This window comes from Ptychodera flava, chromosome 12 (assembly GCF_041260155.1).
Source record: "Ptychodera flava strain L36383 chromosome 12, AS_Pfla_20210202, whole genome shotgun sequence".
Classification (NCBI taxonomy): domain Eukaryota; kingdom Metazoa; phylum Hemichordata; class Enteropneusta; family Ptychoderidae; genus Ptychodera; species Ptychodera flava.
In genome coordinates, this window is record NC_091939.1 from 16,062,209 (window position 1) to 16,079,649 (window position 17,441).

The 17,441-nt window shown below is 38.2% G+C and overlaps 1 protein-coding gene across 1 annotated transcript in view; it reads left to right on the top strand.

Annotated features, from left to right (window-relative positions):
* The window catches only part of LOC139145169 (neurofibromin-like), a 77,579-nt gene that overhangs the window by 22,277 nt on the left and 37,861 nt on the right, over window positions 1–17,441 (top strand). Inside the window, exons 6-16 of the mRNA XM_070716155.1 lie at window positions 3,969–4,483; window positions 5,412–5,609; window positions 6,236–6,496; window positions 7,365–7,561; window positions 8,236–8,404; window positions 8,818–9,078; window positions 13,525–13,695; window positions 15,079–15,321; window positions 16,051–16,164; window positions 16,714–16,853; window positions 16,999–17,080. Of these exons, the coding sequence (XP_070572256.1) occupies window positions 3,969–4,483; window positions 5,412–5,609; window positions 6,236–6,496; window positions 7,365–7,561; window positions 8,236–8,404; window positions 8,818–9,078; window positions 13,525–13,695; window positions 15,079–15,321; window positions 16,051–16,164; window positions 16,714–16,853; window positions 16,999–17,080 (2,351 nt within the window). The remainder of the gene's footprint in view (window positions 1–3,968; window positions 4,484–5,411; window positions 5,610–6,235; window positions 6,497–7,364; window positions 7,562–8,235; window positions 8,405–8,817; window positions 9,079–13,524; window positions 13,696–15,078; window positions 15,322–16,050; window positions 16,165–16,713; window positions 16,854–16,998; window positions 17,081–17,441) is intronic.

A 17,441-nucleotide genomic window follows, 5' to 3' on the forward strand; every position in this document is an offset into this window, starting at 1 on the left:
CTGTTAAAGTCCTTCATTTGGCTATTCTGAGTACTGCAATAACTATGTGAAAGAATTTTGTTTTGATTTTGAATTACTTGAATGTTTTAGATTCGATTTTAATGAGGTAGAAACTAACATAATGCCAATTTCTTGATATTATCAAAATATAAAATGAAGATATTTTATGGGAAAAATGTCATTGGAATAAGTATTACGCTCAGACACTACTGGATTCAGTTAAATTTTCAGGGCACATATTGTTGTACGTCTTGTTTTGTCACAAATTTGTGTAGGATACCCCACCCCACCCCTCCTTTTAGAAATGGGAAAACAATTATTACACTTTCAAATTTTGTCAATACTAAATTTTCTATTTTAAAAATATGTTAATAATTTATTTGAATACCCATTAAAATATCAATGAATTTTGTTGGCATGGCACCTGTTCTACCCCAAAAACAGCTATTTAGCTGGTCAACATAGAATTTATACATGTAAAATGCACTGTTGTTGCCTACATTTGAATTCTAGTCTGGTCTAGAATTAAATCATCAACAATAACAGTGCAGTTCACACATGTATAATCTGAGCTGACAAGCTGAATACTGTGCATACGTATCACAGTATGCTTCAGGAAGTAGAATAACTTACTGTACATGTAGTTAAAGATTAAAAACAATAATAGTGAAATAAAAACATCAAAGGTTACAGCTGCTGGCCCTTGTAGTCTCAATAAAGCAAATTTCTTGTATTCTTCTTCCTAATACAGTGCTGTTTAACCAATTTACCACCATATTCTTGTGTAGAAGCCCAACTTTACCCATTGAAAACAATAGAGTTAGGCTAAACCATGGTGGTACAAGAGTAAGCATTGCATCATGGGTAGAAAGTCACTCAGTGGTGTCAATAACCTCACTGTCAAAGGCATGTCACTGATCAAACAGCAAATTCCCTCACCAAATACCTGTGTAAAGGCAAATTTCTTCCAATTCTGGTTTATTTTCTGTGCCGCAAGGCTTTTCTTTTAAAACTAGTGCATGCCCCCGGAATGTATTGTGTATCAATATCAGCGTACATGGCGTACTAGTATTACTTCATTCAAATATCAGTGCCTGTCACTGAACTCTCACATTTTCCTTAGCGTGGAAGTTGTATTTGATACACGTATTTGTTTTGCCAACTGGCCATGCTTCGACATCATTGCCCCTCATGGCATTACACAGGTTTGAAAAGTGTACGGAGGAGGACAGTTTGAGAGTAATGACACCGTGGAATTTCCACCTGCAGGATCAAAGATGAAATAATAGGGCTAAAATATGTAGTACAGACTAAAATTGAAAAAAAAAAGACAAAAATAAGATAATATGGTCATCTATAAAATGTCAAGAAAAGCTTGAAAAATATGTAAAGTTAATAAAAAGGGTAATGAGATTACCAAATATCAAACCTATTATATTTAATATGTCAATAAATGTTCTGAAAATTAGAACCAGAGGGGATCTCTTGATTTCAGTGAAGAACTCTGAGAATGGAGAAAATAAGATTGGTTAGATCTGTGAGCATTAGCTCATGGAAGTATGACATACAACAGAAGAACCGTACTTGGTATCTGTATAACCCTTTAACCACCATGGTCTAGCCCAAACCTATTGTTATCAGTGGTGATTGTGGACGTGTTCATGGGAAGTTTGGGGTGGACAGGTTTATCTACTACAATTGGAGGCATTGCTTGTAATCGCAATTGTAGAGTCATCACGATGTAGCGTTTGGCCAATGCTGAGTGCTGCTGACAGAAAGTGTTACAAATTTTGTCGATGGGCGTTTTGTCTGTCAGGTCAGCTTTTGGTAGGAACCCATGACAAATGAAATGTATGTTGTACACTCTACCATAATATAAGTACAGGCTACTATCAAAAGTTTCTGACAAATGTTTATTTTCGCATACCAATGATAGAATTGGAACATTATTTTGAGTCAGCCTATGGTCGTTTGCTGTTCTCACCAAGAACATCATCTAATGATGGGTTTATCATCAGAACTATTCCTTTTATACTAGGTGAAAAGTGTGTGATAACCACTTTTAAGGGTCTCAGTTATGCGCCATAATGTTAGTATCATAAGTGGGTTTCATCAATAAGATATATAGTACACAATTTTAGGCTGATAAATATTTTCCATTGGCAGTGAATTGTGATCCCACGATTCACTCACTCAGTGCTTGTAGATGCACTTTGTGTGAGGGACTTAACCCTTTCACCCCCAGTTCCCTGTATACAGGTCCAACTTTACCATAGAAAACAATGGATTTGGGACAAACCATGGTGGTAAAAGGGTTAGACAGAATTAATAATAGGGAGGGCTGGTGCGATTGGGGAAGGTTTGCCACTTTTCATGCAACAGTTTGCAGAAGGCTTTTCCAATTTGTGCATAAGTCAGGGAAGAGGATCACCAATTTTTGTGCTGGAAAATCAGAGGAGGGTCAATAATTTTCAGGCATCCAGTTTCTGTAAAGCCCAACCCCCACTTACCCCCGTCATTTCTGTCCAGGCCTTAAGTGAATACATTATTCAGAACATTAAACATTGTATACAACAGCCTATGATGAGTAAATAGCTTTCACGTAAGAAACCAAATTCAACGATAGCCACTTTCAGTTTGGTTCCATGTAACGGTCTTGCCCTAAACATACAAAAGTAAAATTTAATGACTTTGTCCTACTAGGATTATGCTGAGAAGTGTAGTTTTTCAACCTTTTTTTGATTTTTTTCATGATGGAAAGTTTTTATCCTTCCGCAGACAAAACAAAGGCGAATGTACTGAAAGGTCATGTGGAGTTCATAACTGCTGCTCATAAAAGAAAAAAATATGCACCACTTTGTGGGAGCGTGATTAGGGGCTGCTATGTACGATCACAGAGACTAAAGATAACCCTTGATTGCCGTGGTTTTGTGGCTTCAAGATATTAGGGAAGTAGAAATTGCAAAAAAAATGGTGAGGGACTCAGAGTACAGTGGATCGGGTTTGACTCTGAATATTATATGAGAATTCAGACAAACCGTTACTTTGCAGTGAAAGTCGGTATCATCTGTGGTCAGTGACCTGTGAATTTCAGAACTAGTTTTAACTCTGTCATACTTCACAGTGTCTTCACCGTATCTGTATGGGCAGAGTCCATGTGTAAAGGGCTCCCTATCTTGATAGACATTATTCATTTTGCGTTTTCATTGGCATGAGGCAATAGGAGTCACCTGTTGCTTCGTCTGAAACAGGAAAGAGTTGTCTCATATGAAAATGTGGTGATAGTTAAAGAGCTTATCGAATTCTGTGAATACAAGTCTTCTTCCTGAAAAAAGTTATTTTCAGAAAACTTTTTGTCAGAATGGCTTGTTTGAAATGTGGGAATGGGTCATGACATTGTTGTAAAAGCTGTCAATTATACGTGCATGATGCAATAAGGCATTAATCATACACGATTTCAATATATTTATGAGGCAAACAGAGTTTTCATGGGCAAGAGTTGATGAGAAACCAAACTTTGCTCAAATATCGTGCAATTGATTTTTAGGTAACAAAGATAACCCTGATAACTCGTCATCTAAACTGGTATGCCCAAGTTCTGTGACCGTGTTGAAATATTCCAAATTGACAACATTGTGTAGACTCAAACTTGGTGCACCTAGTAGAATGTATTTTCCAGAAATATTCATGGTTGAATCTGTAGACTGGTCATTTGCATCACTCTGGGAAGTTAACAACACAGTCCACCTAAAAATTGAAAATCAGGTTATCAATTCAATCTGGCCAAATAAAAAAACTGACTGACCCTAACAAAAAACCTGCCAACCTAAGACATTTTTCCCACATTTACAAAAGATTTCCAGTAAAGTCTCAAAATGTTACCGCATTTTATAGGTCTCTGCCAACAAAAAGAAAATTAAAAAAAATTTCACCTACCCTTTCATGATGTGATGTTCTTTACTCTGCAGAGACTGTGTTGAAACTGAAGTCTCTAAAGATCCAGAAAAATGTGCATATAGTATTGGCAAGCAGCCTGGAAAAGTCCATCTGGAATTGGATGGGAAACCATCCGGAAGAATTCACTGAATTGCATGAAAAGCCGGGCTCCAAACAAGAGCTCTCGGACTGTGCGGAAAAACTTTTTGATTTAGTGGACACGCTTGCGGAGCAACACTCCTCGAAGCGGAAAGCGGCCGTGTGGCCATTACAGATTATGCTACTGTTGTTGTGCCCGGGACTGTTGAAGGAAATCGCTGCAACCACCGACGTGCAGGCGCCGCTGTCGCCGAGGACGCAAAAAAAGAAGCAGTTCCTGGACAACATTAAGAAGGCCCTGTCACCACACGGCAGCGGGACGTCCAAGCAGTTGACAGAAAGTGCTGCGGTTACATCTGTGAAATTGTGCAAAGCGGCCACGTACACCAGCAAAAGGGAGAATTCTGTACTGTGTCTCCTAGTCAAGTCCATCCTGGGTGAACTACAGGTAGGTCTGAATTTTATGTTTAAATACAAAATTGTGATCAGAGATATGCATTCATGACACTCATGCCATTCTGAATATGTTATTTGGATACATAGTGATTGTCCTAATGTGTTGTTTAGACATAGCCAATTGGATGTTGCAGTGAGAGCATTTTGCACAAAATTATGATCGTGTTTGTCTGTAAACATGTATGTGTATATGTAGGCATGTATGTATGTATTTAAGTATGTGCATGTGTATGTGTGAGTGTTTATAAGTGTGTGTGTGCATGTATGTACATACAGTATGTATGTGTGTGTGTGCATATATACATATAATGTGTGTGTATTTTGATGTATATATACGTGTACTGTGTAGTAGAATGTATGTATTTATCTATATATGTATCTGTGTATCTATGTATGAATCAAAGTATACAGATGTCCTTGTTTGAAATTACAGTGCTCAATGCGGAAAGCAGAGCGTTATAAATAATAAGACAAATTACTTCAAATAATATATATATATATATATATATAGACAAATTACTTCAAGATATATATATATATATATATATATATATATATATATATGTGTGTGTGTGTGTGTATATATATATATATATTATATATATATATATATATATATATATATATATATATTTATATGGTTGTAGTTTTGCATTTGTAGAAATAAGCATGTATGGATAGATGATGGATAAATGGATATGTATACGTACATTATGTAATCTATGTATGTACTTCAGTATATGTGCATACATGTATATATAGATGGATGGATGGATGAACTGATGTGTGTATATTTGTCCTTCCACCACAAAAACATTTATGACCCCACACCACGTGGGAAGTGGTAGTATGGCTCTGACTTCAGCACTTGTACATTCCTCAAAGCATTTAACATCCATATGGTACTATGTCTGTTGTAGGCACTCCTGTTCAACACAAGCAAACCATTTACAAGGGGCAATTTGACGGCTGATGTGGATCTAATGACAGACTGTGCCATCGCGTTGTTCCGTTTCAATCCCAACAACACGCAGCATTTCAACGCTTGTCTCTCGTTGCACTCTCCACCATACTTTCATTTGGTGCTAGTACATGCTTTTTATCAGATTATCACCAAGGTAAGTCCCTAAAGCCCCAAGTTAAACCCATAGGTTAGTGTGGAATGAGAAATTGATGATTTAAGACTGGTATAATTCATAGGCCCCAATTAGGTGATATTGACTAATTTTCATAGTGCTGGGGATTCCCTGTATGATTGTTTCCATATTGTCTTTGAAAGTGTCACTATTTCAGTCCCGGCAACAGATTTGATCAATTGGTCAGCTTTTGTGTACTTGCTTGCGGTGGCCACGTTTGACTTGCAAGCTGCAAATTATATCTTTAAAATCTAACTTGTCTATTTGTAGCCAATGTTTAAACAAATTTGTGTGGTTACTCTTCAGTAAGCATTTTTATATAGGTTGCTTTTGATTTCAAATCATCTTATTTAAAAAAAACAAAAAGATATACAGCTAATGGGGGTTTAACCCTTTCACCCCCAGTTCCCTGTGTACAGGTCCAACTTTCCCATAGAAAACAATGGATTTTGGACAAACCATGGTGGTGAAAGGGTTAAACCGCTATGTAGGGAAAGTACACTGATACTCAATGTACATTTCCAGTGTAAGTCACACACATGGATGAATGTCTGTTGTGATCAATTGGGAGCACACTTGTGACTGACACTTGTTGTTTGTTGTCACAGTCTACATTACCATGGTGGCCAAAGATCAACCTAGTCTACGAAAGAGCGGCAGCAGATCTCAGGAACCTCTTCTCTGAAACCATTGCCAAAGTCAGCCAGTCCAGCAGCAGTCAGATGCCACTCCGACCTTCCCAGTCACTCAAGGATAAGGTCACCATCTTGAAATCCAAGGAGAAGACCTCAGAAGACACACTGAGTTACAGATACCTGCTGCTGTGGATCGTCAAACTGATCCATGCCGATCCTCTGCTCATGTTATATGTAAGTTTTTCCATTGGTATGAACACCGCATCATCTTTGTGAGATCTGACATGGATATAATATCAAGAGGGGCTATACAAATCCATGGAGTATGGTCTTGCATAAATTCTTCATCATACAAGTGCATTCAGGACAATCTTGCGAAAATAGAGAGAAGAGCATATTCAGTTGTCTTCGGAGGAAATATGCTGTCCTGGATCTCAGACCTCTGTGCTCCCCATTCCCATACACAATGCACTTCATGAATTAATGTGAGCATCATACTCAGTCAAAATATGTACGTGTGTTGTTGCTTCATGTTATCCAAACATTGATATTCAGAAGCTTGGGAAAAACGGTTTTGCACATTTTGTGACGTTTTCTGTGCATAAATCAAATATAGGGGAACATTACTTCGTAAAGTCAGCATTTATCTGACAGTACACTCAGCCACTTTTATACAAAACAGGCCTATGCCTGTCTGATATATTGTTCCCCCATTCTGATCCATGCCATCACATCTGTATAAACTATGCCAAGATGATTATAAGTACTTTTGTATATATTTTAGATGGGACATTTTCTGTATATATTTTGAAACGTTTACCCCTCTTTTGCTGCTTTCTGACTGGAAAAATCTCTCCCTGTTTTGTGCAGTGGTTCAATTTAAAAGACCTTTGCAGGAAAGCAAAAGCAAAGGCCAAAACGTCTTTTTCACATATTTTCAGTGAACATTACCCACATTGTCAGAAGTCCTGCAGTTCTCTTCTAACCAAGAATTCTAAAGTTCCACTGAAAACCCACTCCACCTTTTATGACCAAAACAAACCTACATATGTACAGAACAAGTTTCACATCTCATGCGTGGTGGTAATAATTTCCTTTGTAGAATCATGGAAAAGCCGGTCATGAAATCCAAAGAAACACGCTGGAGCTAATCACCGGATTGGTCAACCTGGCGTGCCAGTACGCTAACATGCCGGATATAGCGCAGGAAGCCATGGAAGCGTTGCTCTGTCTTCACCAAGCGGAGAATGTGAAGCTCTGGAACCCTGAGGCACCCATCGTGACTTTCTGGGATATCAGGTAACTGGCACGTTGTTTGATTTAACACTTTCCTGGACAAGTCATTCAAAATTGGCATGGAAATAAAGATATCTAGAAGACCACTGGCACACAACACTGTAACATACACTTTTGTTCTCAAGTCAGAAAAACCACCAGACTTGTATGTGTGTTGTAGAACAAGAATTCAGTCAAGATTAAAATCATGTATATTTTAAGGGCCCGTTGAAGGTTAAGCCTATAAAAAGATGTATTGTGGAGTATGTTATGCTTTATTTCTTGTATCCTAATTTGCCTGATCTGGACAGATACACCTGGCAGGAGATGGGCTAATTAGTATGTAAATCAGTATGTAAATTAGATAATTAGTGACTATAGTAATGAACATTTATCACACTGTGGGTCGTGTGCCATATATTTTTCACTGAAGTTTAAACCCTAGCTCGAAAAGGCCTGGGATCAGGATTAACTGAGGTGTTAAGAAGATTACAAGGCGTTTCTGTCTTTTATCTTCCTTTGAAATTGCTATCATTATATAAATATGTTGCTAGATTTTTGGATTAAGTCAGCAAGGGGGGGTGTGGCAGTGAAGGCAATTCTATTCCATTTTGAATTATGATCAGCTGTCCTTGAATCTGATCATGAAATCAATAATTTTTTTCTCTCTCTCTTTTGTCCTACTTCTCTGTCAGCAGTTCCCAAGTTTTATTCATTATATCAGAAAAACTCATGAACCACCTGATAGTCAACAGCACGGAGATGCTGAAGTGGCTGAAGCAGATTCTCTCCCACAGAAACCAATTCCTCAAGAAGTACAAGGAACACGTGATACCTGTACAAAAACAAGCCCAGAACAAACTAGAGGTGAGAGGCCTCTTGCTATGAAAACTTTTACGGGCACCTTTTTCTTTTCTTTCATTTTCACAGTAGCAGAGATCTGCTGTGTCACTTTACATCAGAGTTTGTGAGTTTATGAAGGATATATTTCCAAGATTTTCTTTATCATCTCAAGTCAGTATACTCCTAAGAGTAGTTTGGTCTTTTTGCAGAGAATTTGCACCAAAAGTGACGATTAGTGGACACACAGACAGCATTTTGCATTAATCCCTAGTAACCAAGGGAGCCATATTGATTGGGGTAAGGGACAAGGCACATGGCTTGAGACCCCCAGGGAAGCCTTTTTGGTTCAAACCCAAGACCTGTGTCTGCTAATAGTTACTTGTGCTAAATCTATCTCACGGGATGTTTGGATCTAACAGCAACTTCTATATCCGTAGGTCGTTTTCTTCAGCTACCTGTGGAGTCATGAGATGGAGGCAGTATTGACGGCGATGTCATGTTTCGGTCTGATCTGCGAGGAGGCAGAGATTCGCGTCGGGGGAGACGAACTCTCCAGCTTTCAAGTTGTTCCAAATTTTAGCATTTACAAAGAGATTGCTGCAGCCAGTAACATGGTGACGACGGGCAGGCGAGCGTTGCAGAGTAAAATCTGGGCATTACTTAGGAAGATTGAGCACCCAACATCTGGAAATACATTGGTATGTACTTGATTTTTCACTTCAAAACCTCATTGACAGGTCTTTGATCCTTTGATGTCAAAGTTTGTATTTCAAGTTCAGCTTGTAGTGTGGAATACAATGCTGGAATACTTTTGATAAAAGTGAGTTTTCTCAAATCTTTTCCTTTTCCCATGGTAGAGTTTTGGCAAATTCTTTCATTACGAAACCAAACTACAGTCACAAAATTATGGTGTACCATTTTTATACAGGAAAAGCTGTGATCAATTATGTTCAAGAAAAAAATTGAAAATGCTTTCAAAATTGTGCATTGAACTTGTCTGTTATATTGCTTATTGCCAAAAACTGTCAAAAACTTATCAAATTTTTGCAAATCTATGAAAACCTTTGCACTGAAATAGGTAAATGGAAAAGTTCCCTGATTCAAACAGCTGACTCATCACTGTTAAAGGCAGCAAATTCATCAATGGCATATGATAATATCAGAATAGCAACAGTGATGTCAAATGATTGTCATTAAATACCCTGTCACCCCCCAAAGTATGGTATGACCCTGTAGTTTTGTATGGTAAAGTAGGAGCTCTGTTTAGGAAAGAGTGGGTGGAAAGATTTGAGCCAAGTTGATCTAAATGGGAAAGCCTTCATTATATGAACTGGATAGATTAGTGTTACAGAGGCCCAATTACCATCACCAAATGGTTGGACAGCTGTCATAGAGTTCAGACCATATTACTTGAAGTCTGTCAACCAGATGGACCTTGCCACTAAAACTCTTACTACCCGAATGATAAATATTAAAACAATATTGGCCTCCTGATCGTGGGGTTACCTTGGAACAGATAAAACCATCTTGGAACACCGTTGTGTTTTGGCAAAAGCAGGAGAGCTTCAGATTCTGAATGCCACATTCTGATGCCAGGTTCCGTTCAAGTTTGTCAAAATTGGAATGATGGATAGAAAGAGACAGAAAGCCTAACAAAATGAAGGAAAAAATATGTGGATCAGTGTATAGGTATTGAAATATGGTACATATATGCACATTGCCAATGTTTTCTGATCTGTTTCGGAACTGAGATGTTACATTTTGCAGGCAAATTTAGTATACACGCTAAAGATCTGCCTTTACTCTTTGTCCTCTTTGTCAGCAATTTAGAGCCAATGTCAGTGTAAATTTGACAGTAAGATACGTGAATAATTTGCTTAATCAATAATCTAAGAGTAGGTGGTAAACCGATCTCTATGAATATGTCATCACTTCAAATATTGCATGCTTGTGGCAGATGCTTACAAAGACTGAAAAGTACAGCAACCTTGGGAATTGATTGATTGATTGATATGAAATTTCAGGAATGCAGGAAATGATAAAGACCAGCTATCTTTCAGTCATAAACATTCTGATACATATGTTTTTTATTCTTTGTCTTTTAGAGGATCTGTTGCCAACAGGCAACATTCAAAGCAACTTCATCACATTTATGAACAAAGTGTATAGCCTGGATTAGGCCATTAGGACATGCATCTGCTTACTTTGTCATCAAATCTACACCGAAATGTGCCAAAAATTTGAAAAAAAAAAGAGAAAAAAGAGATCATAGTTTTGTATTGTTGTCATTCACCCATAGAGAGCTACACACCTGAATGTAATATCAGTGTCCAAGTAAGACAGAATCAACATATCCCCGATATCCTCCCAACCATTCTTTGTATTTGGGTTCAGTTACCGAGAGTTTATGACTTGGGTTTGATTACACGGCGTTGAAGCCTTGTTGATAATAATAGAAACAAAAAAAGACGTGTGGATTTACACAGGGGTAAGACAACCGCATCAGTTCAAATGAAATACCCTCCCCCGCTCTTGAATTTTAATCTGATTTTCAAGCCAACGGGCACACAACCTGGGCTACCGCAGCTTTGCAATATCAATTTCTGTACCACCAACGCATTATTGTTCCTCAATTCAAGCCATGAAAGTAAGAAATATGTTTGAAATTGGAATGAAAGACTAGAATGTCTGAAGTCGTGTTCTGAAATATTTTTTTTTTGATGGGATTAAAATAGTGTCGGTATACTGAAAGTAGAAGAATCACAGTTTTGCCAAGCAACAACAAGATAATGCACTTTTTGAAGACAACGCAAAGTCTGTTTCTCTCTTTTTTTTTCTTTCCTAATAGTGGTATTCAATTAATAGAAATTAAAGGACAGACAATCGACGACAAATTGAGGCTATGTGCTGTTTGTGTTTGTGTGATTTATGATTTTCACTTGAGCACATGATTTTGAATTTCCACTGTTCAACTACACTTTGTCAACAAGACAGACAGACGTTAACACAAATTCTTGTCAAAATTTGTCAGTTTCTTGAAAACGCAGTGTTCAAACACACGCCCAAACTATTAACATTTCTGTGTAAAAGTACAAAGGCATAGAAACATGGAAAATAAGAATATTTCATGAAAAAAAAAAATCGGTGAAATGGAAATGTTTGAGAATATATTTTTGGATAGTCTTTGGACAAAAAATTAATAGTATGTAGTTGATAAAGATTTGTGCCGTAGATTTGATATAAAATTGATGTTCCGAGTAGATGTAAAGATCGTGATGCCAAAGGTGTTGGAAAGAAGTTCCATGGTAATGTCAGCACCCAGCAAACATTTCATAGAACAAGTTTAAAAGTCATAGAGCACGTGTAGCATAGAAATGGCAACAAATTAGCAACTTGTAACCAAGGCGAAGGGGACTCCGCTATTGGCATCCGGACTGCTCTCTGAGTTGAGGATTCCAACACAGTTCATGACGGATGTAATTAACTTTAGAAAAAAAACCGTCATCGCTCTTGTCTCTGCCGCGTGATCCTTTGATAACGTCAATTGAGGAGAGTCAGAGGGAGGGGAGACAGACGTGGCAAGCCAGCAAATGTACACCCCCGCACAACCACCCACGCAGCTTGGTATCATGTGGTGATTTTTTTTTTCTGTTCGTCAGTTTGCTGATAAATCCTTAGTGAAACTCTTCTAAAGCTCCAACATAGAGGCCGTCGCCATGGTTCTGATTTCAATGGAGAAACTATTTTTTTACAAACTTCCAAACAGTGCAGCATTTATCACATTTTCAATGCACAGTTTACATCCAGAGATGGAGGGGGGGGGGGGGGCAAGAGAGAGAGACAGAGATTTATTTATTTCACTCATCATTATTGTGTATATCCATAGACTCAAGAGAGAAAATGTACAGTACTAACTGTACTGTATGCCTAACCATCAAATTTCACCAAGTACGTCTAATAATTATTAGTAGTAAATGATCAGACAAGTATCGTACAATAGGACAAGTTGTGATTTGTTCACAAAATCTTGGTGGTTCTAATTTCAAGTCTCAGGTAATTTATTTTGTCGCAAATACCCACTTCTCCTTGGATATTAATGAAAAAGTAAATTAATCTAATTATACTTTATTTCCTAATAGTATTGACCAGAAATCACATTGTCAAGTGTTTACATGCCATGGCCGGTGGGCAGGTTTCAGTAAACATTGGTCAGCCAACCACTCACCATATGTCATACAACAGAGTAAATATACACCGTTCTCATGATACACTAGCTACCATGATAGGGTCCAAAGTGATGATTTTTATGAATTTAAGGACCTCATCTGCAGCATGAGAGTTTTATGAGCTTTTGGATCAAAGTCACTCACTGAATGCCAGGAGATACAATGCACATTTTTCATTTCCGGTACATCCAGCGAAAAATAACCAAGGTTACGAGCAATTTAACATTCTCCTGTGAACTGTGATCTGAGCAAATGCTCCCTTTCAAAAATAATTGACCTTGGATTCCTGATAACCGACTTCTGAAGTCCATACTTGTTGATTGGCACAATAGAATCAGGTGTAAGTCTCATCAAATACAGCATTGCAAAAAATACTCATTTTGCCCAATAATCATTGGGAAGTCGTTAGTTGATATCAGCGTACACCAGATAACAGAAACAAATCTGAATCCACATCTAACCAGTTTGCTCTCAACTGAAGTGTCCTGTTGATTCCATACACTTTTTTAGTGCATTTCCTGTTTCCCGTGTGTACTTGTTAGTAAGAAGTACATTTCCCAGGCCCATTTTCACACGTCAAATATCAAAATCTCCCTTAGAATGGTCACCATTGTTTGTGGTGACATCGATAGAGGGTCAATTGTCAAGGACTTTCCAGAAGTGATGCAGAATTTTTTCTTGTATTTCCGGCAGTGTCCAAACCCTGTGGTGGCTTGAATCATACGTGATAGAATTCTTCCCGATTTTAATACAGAAAAAAAATGTGCATTTATACATACCTACTAGAGGAACAGGGCTTACTGCTCAAGATGTGGAAATTGAGCATTTATACATACCTACTAGAGGAACAGGGCTTACTGCTCAAGATGTGGAAATTGAGTCACCTTGGTAATAATACCCTCTGTCATTCTCTTCCAGGCATGGGTGGAAACTCAAAAGAGGTGGGAAAACGTCACAAAGCAGCTGACCAACTACCCCAAGTCGGGCAAACTGGAAGAGAGCCCATCGTCTGAGAGCCTCAGAACTGTGGTTAGTAGGGGAAGGAGGCAGTCTTCATACAGTGTGGGCTTTCAAGACCATGAGCTTGATGTAAGTGAAGCCACACTCACACCCACTGTATTTGAAACTGCTTTTCCCTGTCCAATAATGGAAACTCCTCCCAAGTTTTATTCTGACTCCGTTTCTTTCCTTCCTTTCTTTCTCTGCCTCCTACTTAATAAGTCAGCACGCTGGAAAAATCTTCGCGTTGTCTCGCCTTCATGCAGTCAAGCTGACTGTGCGATTATCTTGCTTAGAATGTTCAAACTTCACCGTAGTAGAAAGAAATGCAGTTCATTTGGTTTGCCAAGAAACTTCTCAGAAAAAAAATAGGTTAATAGAAATTGATGCTGTTGAGCCAAAAAAGTGAGAAAGACTTCAGTATGATTTTCAAGAAATGGAAACAATGGTTAATGGTTGCTTGAACCCATGCAAGTGGAACTATATAGTCTATCGCTCTGTAGTTCAGATAGATAGTACCCCTCCTGAGAGCTCTCTAGGTCTGAACGCCTGCATTTTTGATTTACTTAAGGTAGCGCTCTCCTTGAAACTAAAATATACAGTAAAACCTGTCAAATCAAACACCAAAGGGACTGAGGAAACTGTTCAGTTTACAGATGTGTTTGGTTTATAGAGGTTCCTTAAACATGGCATTCTATGTGGAAGGGACAAGAAAAGGTGTTCAGTATAGACAGGTTTCCAGTTTAGACAGGGTTCGGTTTAGACAGGTTTAACTGTATGAACTTTGCTCAAACTTTCCTGTGGGAGTTTTTCAACCATTTCTGTGCCAAAGCAAGAATACCGTCAGAGTCCACCATGCAAAATTTAGACCTAGAGAAACAAATCGCCCAATATTTATGGACACCTAAAATACAAAATGGCCACCATCCCTGTGTTAACTCTGTGGGGAAAAATTAAAATTAATTTTGATTTTGACAAAACTAAGACAGTGAAAACTTACTTACTCCAAGAGCTTTAAAATGAGCCCCCACAAGTGGTAGATCAGAAAAGTATTGGAAAAATTTGAGAGTCCGCATATCAGTCTATGAGGCGTAGTCTGCTTTATGTTGCGTATTTGTTGATAGTGTGGAATGTCTCATAGAACAGAGCTAGCGCAGGCAAGCATCGACTCAAATGGAGTGTTTCAAAACGACTCCACTCCATGCTGGTAAATATTCTGCCAAATTCACTAAATAACCTCAGCAGCATGAAATTTCACCAAAATGTTCACCCAGTGTGAATGCATGTATCTGTTTACGCACGTACTAACCTTAAATTCCACTAATAAAGGTTACAACTTTGTTTTAAAGCACTCAGTAAGATTTACTGCTACTAAAGACTGATTTTGCTCGCACACTTCAAGCTTCAATCCAAAAATTCATGTTTCAAAATGAGCAAATGTAGTCTAACTCATAGTTCACTTCATCAACACAGGATCAAATGTGTGAGTGGCACAACATGACCGGTTTCCTGTGCGCCCTCGGTGGTGTGTGTCTGCAACAGAAGAAAATCAGCCAGAAGCAGAGCTATCCCGTCTACCTGGGTCCGGTCATGGAGAGGAAGGGAAGCTTTCTCTCCTCCACCATGGTCGACGACCAGAAGCCGTGTCCAGTCAGCAATTTTATCCGGGATCTCCTCAAGTTGCTGGTGGTGAGCAACGAGAAAGTCGGCACGGCGGTAAGCGTGACGTGAAAGTTGAACTGAATTCAATCTGTGCATATGACAATGCGGCTTTACTGATAGTGTTGAATGTGGGTGGAAATTGAGAGGAATGGAGCTGCGTAATCTATCATGTGTGAATTTATATCTAAGGAAAGCCATGAACCCATGGTTACTACCTGTAGTGTGCAAGCGGTGAAAAAAATTCCATTTCACTGGTGTAGGAAATCCATTGAAAAATTACAACCAGGCATCTGGGCAGGTGACTTTTAAAAGTTGTCTGCCTCAGCAAAATAGTACCTGTCGTGATAATGATGATGTCTTGCATACTATATACGTGGTTGCCTCACCTCTGATCTTAGCAAACCAAACAATGAAAGACATTTTAATCCTCTCATCAAGCAGGTAACTTTAACATTTCACCTGCCTAACAGAAAATTGAACTGCCATGGGCAGGTAGGCGAGTATTGATTTCCTTCTCTGGTTTCACATCACATTCCAGTGCTGTGTCACTTTATAATGTGTAATGTGAATGCATTCAAAGTTAGCAAGATACTAGCTTCTGTTCCATCCTTTGACCCCCAATGCCCAGTGTGTAGAAGCCAGTTTCACCACAGAACAAAATGTGCTCGAGCCAAACCATTGTGGTGAAAGGGCTTAACCATGTTTGTAAAAATTATGAACATTTAGTCACTGAAGTAACATTTTTCTGATATATCGCTGTTTTTGTTTTCCATCGTCACACAGATGAGATTTAACATCAAGGATTTACTGGGAACAGAGCTTAGCCCAGCGTTGTATCCAATCTTATTTGATCAAATCAAAGATTACATTGATACTTTCTTTGATAACACGGGACAGGTGAGAATTCATGTTTTTTACCACACACACATTGTACAATGGGGTCAGATGGTAGTATCAGGGTAGTGGTACATTGTTGTATTAGTGAAAGTAAGATCCCAGCAATGATTGTGTAATAAAAATGTCCATTTTCAGTTGACTTTTTATCCAGGATTGCTTTTGTATTTGTGTGCTAGCAGGGTGGGGGGCATTTGAAGGAACAAAGTGTCTATATGTTGAACATTATTATTTTTTGTAGTGTTTTTGTGATATTCTGTGGCATATTTTGCAGCTATCAGTGCGTAACTGATGCCCTGTTTGCGTATATGACACTGCATATTCATTGCATGTCAGAAATGACACCATATATCATAAATGTATCTGTAGGATGGAATTTGACATTCAGAAAAATTATTTGCGTTTGAATTTTTTTAAATTTGAATATCACATTTTGAACAAGTTGTAAATGTTTACCATATCATCCTACCATGGTATTATAATCTTAAACTGTCCAAGACATTATCATATGAGCAAGAGGAAACCAAATATATTGAATTATTTTTTGCATAGGTCATCGTTACAGAGTCAAACACAATGTTCATAGAAAATGTGATTTTGATGTTGAAGAAAGTGTTAGAAAACAAGACTGAGGAAGCCGCCGAACACTTTGGTATGGTCAGTATCGAGGTACAGATGCTGGCGTTGGTCAGGTGAGAAATCAACTTGTCTTCAGTAGTGGAATTATCAAATTTCCAATTCTTGTTGTTTCTGAGAATAAAAGGAAAAAGTTTAAATTTTTGTGAACTGTTTTCATCGATCAATAAGCTTTACCTTGCTATGTTTTCTTTTTGCCAGGAATGTGCGCCATCTTGATTCCAGTGTTAGTAGTTTACATGCGATCCAAATCAAGAAGAATTTGTGCCAACTTGTCAAAACAGTGAGTATTTTCATTTTCCAATTTCAACATGAATTTGCTATCATCAGCCTTTCGCATTTGCCAAAAACTCAGGCCATGGGCACTCTCTTTGATAAATGGGACTTCTGATTAGTAAAGTATTTTTCTCAGGTCATCATATAGGTTTGTGTGTTTGCATATAAGTCACACTATTTCCTCTTAATCATTCATCTGCGCCACATTCAAATCTATTCATTGTGCTTTAGCTTGTATTAACCGTTTGAGCGCCAAAGTCAATTTCTGTCACCTGTCTAAAATATACCCCAGTAAATTTTTTTCAGATTTTTGCCAAATTTTGATAAAAAGCTCTAGCCCATGAAATGTGACGTCCCTTTGGTCCAAA